This window comes from Halyomorpha halys, unplaced genomic scaffold, assembly GCF_000696795.3.
Source record: "Halyomorpha halys isolate HHAL.00 unplaced genomic scaffold, Hhal_1.1 Scaffold223.1, whole genome shotgun sequence".
Taxonomy (NCBI): domain Eukaryota; kingdom Metazoa; phylum Arthropoda; class Insecta; order Hemiptera; family Pentatomidae; genus Halyomorpha; species Halyomorpha halys.
Genome location: NW_027115445.1, coordinates 1,110,875 through 1,119,839, shown reverse-complemented (window position 1 = coordinate 1,119,839; position 8,965 = coordinate 1,110,875). Strand labels below are relative to the sequence as shown.

Below are 8,965 nucleotides of genomic sequence, written 5' to 3'. Positions count from 1 at the left end.
CCTCTTTTTTAATAAATAGTTGATATTTATAGATAAATTATTTTAATTACGTTTTTATTTATGTATATTGTTTCAGTATTGTTTATTTGTTATTTTAAATCAAAAAGCAAGCTAACCAATTTTCATTGTCTATAATAACTTCGTGATTCAAAACAAAACCAAGATGGCGGTACGTATTCTTCAGTCAAGTCCGTTGAATCAAGGCCATTTTGAGCAGATTCAAATATCATAAAAACTATTTTAACTCTTCCCATCATAATTGAAAATACAGTAAATTAAAGGAAAAATAGAAATCAAGAAATAGTGCTAATGAATAATATTCAGAAATTAAATCATTTGGAAAAATCCCTAACTGTTGTGCGACAATCGATGTTTACATGTAACCTCGAGGCAGGTTATCGTTTTGGAGGGAGCATTCGTTTGGTTTGGGGCGCGGAAGAGAAAGGATGTCTTCAGGATGAGGAGGTCCTCATCAATTTCTGTCAAGAAGGAAGCCATCTTGGACGCTAGGACAGACGAATAGAAGAAAAGAAGATACCAAGGATCATCAAAGGAAAATCGTGAACTTGGTTAGTTTTGCTATACGTAAAAATAGATACATGGGTAAAATAGATTTTAATTTAATTATTGTAAATGCCTGTTCTGATTTCCTAGCAACCCAACCTGCCCTGAGATATAGAGTCTTTTTATATTATAAAACTTAAATAAAATTCTATTATCCATTTAGTATTAAAGTTTTTAATTTTGAACCCAAGCTATCTTTTTTATATTTGAATTTAGTTTAAAACGAAGAAAATTCTTTTCATTTTAATTTAATAAATTTTTGATCATTACAATAAATATATTATAAGAGGTATTATTATATTATACAAAGAGCTTACTGCAGACAGTATACAGATCTGTTAATGAATTAAATAATATAGTAGACAATGCATTTTTACTGGTAGAGGAAATTGTGGAATATCTTCAATATTTGAACATCACCACCAATGTTTTGAAAATTAGAAAAAAATAATAATTTTTAAATAAGTTATAACATTCATACAGTATAAATCCAAATGCAGGACACTCTGCTTATAGCATTTTTGCATAAATCAAATAATATCATTGACATTAACAACATTTACAGATTAAATATTAAAACTGAAAGTCATGTACCAGTGTTAAAGTAGAAGCAGCACACATTATAATCAGAAAACCTAAAATGAACAGTGTTCTTCTAAATTTATTATGAACTAGAACAGCAGACATGTGTTGAAGACGATGAGGAAGCTTCGGTAATTCTTCTGCCATTACAAGAAGAACAGCACTAGTTAAAAGTACAGTAGAAAAAATAACAAATCCTAATAGGAGAGGACATCTGAAAAGAAAAACTGTTTACCTTATAAATTGAAGCATTAATCGATTGTAAATATTTCTTTCTATAGAAAAAATAGAAAATTAAAACTCACTTAGGTAGAATTATTGCTTGGCATGCTACAATAAATAGCCAAATAATGTAGCAAATGAGCATATTTGATTTGAACATGTCCTCTCTCAATTGGCAGAACTAAAAAAAATTTTGTGATTATAATATTTGGAGGTTAAATGAAGACATATATTCAACTGATCAAAATAAAAAATCAATATTTATTTTAAATATTAGGGTAAAAAAAAAAATAAATTAAAAACTTAAGAAAGAACAATCCAACTTCAGAAACAGTAGGAGCTTCATTAAGCTCATAAATTCCCAATGAATTATAATTTAAATAAATAGGAAATTACAAAGCCACTTTTAATATGGTGTTCATAATTCCAGAGAAAGGTTTTGACTTAGTCGATGGTGAAGTTATGTGAAGATTATCAAAGAACTATCAAATAAAAAAAAACTATTAAATTTTATGTTCTTACCACTTTGACTATCGAGTACTTCAGGAAGGTCAACTTTCTGGAAAAATTCTAGAATGCCAAGAATGAGCTCTATTGCCAATCATATATCTTTTTGTAATAGGCTACATATTGTGGGCAACCAAAGGGAATCAAAAGAGGGAAATAGGTTGAACCTGACAGGCTAACATGAAGTGATGAAATTCAAGGACAATATCTGATTCCTTGCAGTTTTATGGTATTGAATGAAGATAATAAATAATATATATAATAAAATTAATAATAAGTAAATGAAGGATCTGCAATTATCGAGTCAGCCTCATTGAAATTGAAATCTACATAAATGAGGATAAACCTTGAAGTTTATGATAAATTTTAAGTGGGCCATAATGAATCCATTAAAAGTACAGTGCAAAGGTATTAATTCATGTCTCTACCATCAATGGAAATGGAGGAATAGATGAAGGGATATACCCAAAGAGCATCTACTAATATACCCATGGCCCATAACAACATTGAATAAATATATATTTGTTAGCATATTACTTCATTATTTATCAAATGGGCAAAGAAAGAAAATATAAAATTGTTAGAAACATGGGTGAAGCTATCTGATGGTGGACAGGTTGAAGGAACCAAAACATTAAGCTTGCCAAGAAAGATTGGTACTTTAACAGTATTAGGAACACTACTCCTTTACATAAAAAGACATAGTTTTCATTTCTATTATTTAATTTTTGTTATTTTATTTTAATAAGAAAACGATGGTCTACATGATAAAATTATTTTTAAAATATTAAAAATTACTTATTGATATAAAAGGGTCAACAGAATAAAAATAGGAATGAAGAGAAAGAAAACAAAAAGCAATTAATATTAAGAAAAGCTAAACATGAAAAAATTCAGACATTGGTTTTCAAGATCACCTCTTGTTCCATTTTAGGCTGTTTAAATCTTAGAGTCCATGGACTAATATTTTCCTTCCTCATCCGTTGATTGCTCTCAATTTCTATACAATGGTCCATAATAACATCGGCTTCCTCTGCTGAACTCAGGTTTACAGGATTTCCTTCCTTTTCAGTTTCACTTCGTTCTTGTTCTGGCCCAGTTGCACTTAACTACAAAAACAGAACACCATAAAATGAAAACGAACAATTATAAATTAAAAAAAAAAAGTACATTACTCACATTTTCAAAGGGAATTTCTGGAGTCCAATCTTCAGTATAACTTTCTGCTGTATGATTACCATGGTTACCATTACTATCCATTTGCTTTTTCTTTTCTAGAAATCACGGTTAAAAACTTAGATATTTTTTTAATATAATAAATTTTGAATGATTATAAAACATAATGAACAAAAAACTTACTGCTATTTGTAAATTGCTGTACTGTTATCAATGTTTGATCACCTTCAGACCATAACCTAGTACGAGATATTTCACGTTGGACTGTGTGAGGTTTAGACGGTGCTTGTTGTTTAATTAAGAATGTTTCTACTTCATGTTCCTAATTAAAGTAACAGTTACAAATAATTATTTAATCATCATTAATATAATTTATTTGTATACAGGTATACAGTAATTTAATATTAGTATACAATTGAGGATAGTTCTCATAACATGATTCCTTTCACAGAGAAATATAAATTTTATTATAATGGAAAAAAAAATTATATTTTAGTTTAAATTTTCCAAACAAAACTATCTAGTCAACCCACTATACTGAAAACTATCAATAATAAAAAGGAAATAAAATATGGTTCCCGAGGATTAGTTTGCTCTCATAACCATTTCTTACTCCTCTATTAATCTATTAATCTTTCGTAAGGTGCTTGCTTTATAATACTGCAGCCAATCATACATGCTTCAGTTTTCCACTTCAAGTGAAATTAAGGAAAAAGGAAATTTTAAAAGCTTGCAAATAACTTCAAGCTCCTTGTTTCACAACTTTTTTAAAAATTGTTTTTGGAAATTAAATTTATTTATTCACCAAAAATTTTTTGACTAATCCAAAAGAAATTTTGGACTCAAAAGTTAATATCTATAGAAGGGAATTGGCTATAACTGATAATTTGTAATATTGATCATCAGTAGCTAAACTAAAAGGTTAACAATTTAGCCCTAGAATGAAATTGTTTATAATTTAAAAGAATAACGTACAAAGTTTTTATTATTCATTATACCTATTATTATTCATTCATGACTTTAAAAAAACAAAAAAAAAAAACAAATGTTAGAGATGTACATGTATAAAATAATTATTTAATTTTATTTTTTGTTTCACAAAAAATATTGCTGTCTTATCAATGTCCATTTATTTTGTAAGAAAATATCCACATTTCTAGCAAGGATCATGTTATAAGGATTAATACTTTTATTATTAGAAGTTGAACAATTAAAGTTTAAAAGTATTTTTACTTTTAAATAGGAGTCACGAGTCTCACCATATCCAGGTTCTACCTCATACTGATTATTAAGGCATGCTAATGTTGCTTTTGAGATGTGAACTCTCCTGAAATTTGTTGAATTGAATTGAAACTCTCCTGTATTTAAACTTCATAAATTATAAAACAAAAACAATTCACAGCTAATGATCAGTAATAAATAATTTTCTATTGATTTTTAGAGATTATTAAGATATCTAACCCAGGGATACCACCAGATTCCATGTGATTTGCTAACGTTACATCATAGGACCATACGTCAAACTGCCATTTCCTGAGGCCAAGTACTCCACAAAGTACTGAACCTGAGTGAATCCCAATTCTCATGTTCAAATCAACCTGAAAGCCAAAGATTTAATAGAAACTTAGACATTTTTAACTCCTTAATATTATATTTGTTGTTATAATTTTTCATGAAGTTCTAATTTATGTTTTCAGAATAAATATTTATATTCTGCATTCTAAATATAAATTTAGAATCTTATAATTAGTTCTGATTTCTTTTAATAAATTTTGCATAATTTCAGTAGTTTAAATTAGAATTTAAACATTTGTTTAAATGTAAATAAATAAGGATTAGAAAAATTAGCTAGTAGTTAAAATGTAAATTAAAAACTATACTTATTGTTTTAAATCGATATGAAACTACATGTCAAAAGGAATGAAATTAAAGTCCTATTCATGAAATAGAAATTTTTGATTATAGAATAGTAAATTATTAATTTAATTGGAAATTTCTATCTTAATAATGATAATCTTTGGATTATATAACAATAATATTCTGTAATAATTATTAAAAATAAGGAATCTTACATTTAACTTGTTGCGGACATCTTGTATGGCGGTAATCATATGGAGACCCATCTCAACACAACAAGAAGCATGGTCTTGCCTTTCTTCTGGCAATCCAGAAACACAGTAATAGCAATCTCCAAGAAGCTTTATTCGTAGGCAATGATTTTCCTGTATTAATTTATAAAAAATTAGTTCAGGAATAGTAATATATATTGCAGTTATTTCCAATACTAATGGTGTTAGCAAAGTCTTTAATACATTACCAAAGCCAGTTTGTCAAATTTAGCAAAGAGATCATTCAATACCCTCACCAATTCTTGAGCGCTTGTTTGACTGGCCCATGCTGTAAGGTATTATTTAAAATATTAAATTTTGGAGGAAATCAATAAAATAAAAAAAAAGTTATAACTATTATATAATTTAAGTAATCTGCTTTATTAATTAAAAAAAATAAATAAATACTTATACACGCAAATAATTGATAGTTGCTAAAATAAAGGTTTGCAATGATAACTGATTTATTGACTTTAACAAATGGGCAATTCTCCCAATATTTTGAATGTAAGATTTTCATTAAATCATTTCTTGTGACATTCATTTGCATATAGTCACCTAATTTGGTTCAAAGAAGTTTTTCATTTTCTAACTATTAATTATACAGTAAGTTAATGAAATGTACACTTTCTCAGGACAAAAGTTTATTTTTGGTGCATAATAGTTTTTTTTTCTCCAATTAAAGGAAATTAACCCCCTTAACAGATATTTTTATAATAAAATATGTAATGTACTGTATTTATTTTAAGCCTTCTCCCTCCTCATGACTGGGATCTTGGTACCAGCATCATTTAAAGATATTGTGTGGATTTAAGGCTTAAATATCTATCCATATATGAAATATTCTAAAATTTAGATATAACATGAATGTCGCACATCCAGAATGAAAGAAGCACATCTCAAAATTTCTAACATTAGAAATTTTAATGGCAGGACTCCTATCATCTGATAAGGCTAGAGGAATAGATAAAATAGATGTTCTATCAGAGAATACATTCTGGGACTTTGATATAAAACAACCTGTGTCAAATGTTTGTTCTTCCAAAAAAAAAAGAAAGAACAAAAAAGTTTATCATAACTCTTTCATTCTGAATGTACAATATATATATAGTTTGAATAATTGAAAAAACTGAATAAACAAATGGATACAAAGCCTTAATAAAAAAATGGATGAAAAGCCTTTTCTTTTGTAAGTACAAATGTAATGTTTCTGAACAACAAGATGTCTGATCGTTATTAATTAGATAGTCTGATTATGTTACTGGCTGCTTGATCTGAAGTAAATGAAGATGGCATCCAACCATTTTATTCATGAGCAACAAATGGAAAAACTGGTCAGCTGTATAGGAATTATTTACATATGAACTGTTTTGTAGACCAAAAGTACATGACTATAATTGCTGAAGTTCAAAATATAACAATATATTCTTGGAGGGAAAAAAACTAATTTAAATTATAAGATTTAAACTATTTTCAAAATTATTTTTACATACCAGTGAAACCTTTGATGTCTGCAAATAAAATACTAACATTCTCATAACAGTGAATATAAATTCGATGAAACTGATGGGGTGTGAAGGCTCCCCTTTCAGATTCACTGGCAATATCTCGAATCATCTCTCTTGCTACAAAATCTGGCAGAACTAGAAGAGAAATTATCATCAAAATTTAGAAAAACAAATAATAAAGATTGATAGAAAGATGATAAAAGTTAGGACCCTTTTTTTCTACTAGATGAAACTGATGGTTTTACATAAACATTAAAGAGATTGAGTATTCAGAAATGCAAAGAAATAGAATATAAGGGTCAGTTTAATAGGTGGGAATATACAATTATAGATCAACAAAATTTTAACCATTTCGTGGAGACTTTAGATCCTGTATAAAAACCTTACCTGACAAAAGAAGTTTTTCTTGTTGTTCATTTTCTTTTTGTGTTTTAAATCTAGTCTCGGTTGACCTATGAGTTTCTAAGAATGCCTTCCTCTGGCTCCTGTCTGTAAGGTACTTGGTGTACATTCCAGTGAAATTAACTGCACTGTAGATGAGCCAGGTGGAGAATAGTTGTTTTAATAAACAACCAATATCCTAAAAAGAAAAGAAAAAGTAATTGTTAGAAAAATTATTAGGATAAATGAAGATCTTTTTTGGATGTAATCCTACTTTTAGAGCCATTAATGGCGGGTCACTTCATTTTCTTCAGGAATTTTTCCTCACAATATTATTGTTCAGGTCCCTCGTTTCATACCCAGTTATTAACCTCTTAAAAAATGGATCATTAACATTGCGTTTCAGGAGGGAATCACTAAAGGATATGCGGTCCAATAAATTCTTTTCTGTCAAATTGTGTGGAATCCATATATCACTTCGAGAAATATATCCCACAGCCCCAAATGATTTGAGACACTTGCATGAGATATGTTAAGCTTTTCTGCAATATCCTATGTCGTAGAGTGAGGGTAGTCTGTGACCAATGCTTGAATTTGGTCATCAACAATTGAAGAACAACCCGAAAAATTTTCCAAGTCAAAATTTCCACTACTGAACTGGCAGTGCCTTCTCCTAAGGTATCATCACCATACACACTGCAAATTTTGTTAACCCTCTGTGCAGCAGATTTTCCTTTTCGGAAATAAAAAATCATTAAATAACAAAGATAAATTTTTTTTTCTCTTCCATTTTGAGCAAGCAAAATACCACTTAAACATAAAGAATCTCGGTTGAAACTGATGCATAAAAGCACCTTAACTAATCCTTTTTTAGAATAAGTAAACATTATTGACCAAGTAAATATGATTTTATAAACACAGAGAGGATTAAAGTGAATTATTGAAAAACACTACAAACTTATTTTACAACCCAATATTATTATGATGTAGACTGAATGAACTAATCTTGTAGAAAATTTAATTCCTTTATAATGGTTTTATTATTTCTTTAATTACTCAAATTAAGTAAGCAAGGTAATGATAAATCATAAAAATAAGACTGATGAGCTACATCGTTAAAATTAAATAATCTATGGTACAAGCAGGAATTGGGAAGTTAAAGATTAAAATTTTGGGTAGAAGGTACTTGTTCAATTACCCTCAAAGATAAAATTATTTATTTGTAATTAACCCTGAATATAAATTATTTGTGTAAAATTATAATATAAAGTGTTATCAAATAAGTTTGTTAAACAATTTTTAAGCAGCTTGAAAGTAAGGGCATCATGAATGGAAAGAGATCTTTTTTTTGTTAATAATGAATTTCTCGCTATAAAGAAGCCAGAATAATAAATATAAAAATTATTTATATTCAAACGATTAACATTATTCATATGTTAAACTTACCTCTCCTGCCTGTAGAAGAACAGTCATTGTGATTATCGTATGGAGAATCGAGGTAACAGATCCTGATGTTATTGACCAGCGAAGAGGCAATGGCAGCATTGAGTATGTTACAAAAATTATAAAGAGCACATACCATATTAAATATTCAGGAGGGGAAAATCCATAGCACTTTCCCAAAAGACCTGTAACAAATATGGAAACATGAACTAAATAAATTATATTTGAAAAATTTCATTTGAACTAAATAAATTAAATTTGAAAAATTTCATTACCAGAAAAAATTGACACTAAATTTACATTACCACTTTTATGGTAAATTTATGAATAAACAACAAAACAAAGCTGGCGGTAGAGGTTGGATGCTGACCACATAACTTTATTATACATACACATTACTGAACTCCAGATTCAAGACCATTCACAAATTGTGGTGGCACAGGTTTATTATTATTTTTTTTAAAATAGTAAATA

The 8,965-nt window shown here is 28.3% G+C and overlaps 1 protein-coding gene across 5 annotated transcripts in view; it reads right to left on the bottom strand.

Annotated features, from left to right (window-relative positions):
• LOC106679834 (adenylyl cyclase 78C) overlaps nucleotides 1–8,965 on the bottom strand; it is a 305,518-nt gene that overhangs the window by 12,072 nt on the left and 284,481 nt on the right. For all 5 annotated transcript variants that reach the window (XR_010844843.1, XM_014419197.2, XM_067052479.1 and 2 more), the window contains exons 7-18: nucleotides 8,495–8,676; nucleotides 7,055–7,247; nucleotides 6,653–6,802; nucleotides 5,369–5,448; nucleotides 5,124–5,273; nucleotides 4,513–4,649; nucleotides 4,285–4,378; nucleotides 3,235–3,373; nucleotides 3,055–3,149; nucleotides 2,793–2,984; nucleotides 1,452–1,549; nucleotides 1,159–1,360 (exon numbers count right to left, since the gene is read on the bottom strand). Coding sequence is in view for 4 of the 5 variants with exons in the window: in XM_014419197.2 (XP_014274683.1) it covers nucleotides 1,159–1,360; nucleotides 1,452–1,549; nucleotides 2,793–2,984; nucleotides 3,055–3,149; nucleotides 3,235–3,373; nucleotides 4,285–4,378; nucleotides 4,513–4,649; nucleotides 5,124–5,273; nucleotides 5,369–5,448; nucleotides 6,653–6,802; nucleotides 7,055–7,247; nucleotides 8,495–8,676 (1,712 nt within the window). In the remaining variant the exon portion in view is untranslated. The remainder of the gene's footprint in view (nucleotides 1–1,158; nucleotides 1,361–1,451; nucleotides 1,550–2,792; nucleotides 2,985–3,054; nucleotides 3,150–3,234; nucleotides 3,374–4,284; nucleotides 4,379–4,512; nucleotides 4,650–5,123; nucleotides 5,274–5,368; nucleotides 5,449–6,652; nucleotides 6,803–7,054; nucleotides 7,248–8,494; nucleotides 8,677–8,965) is intronic.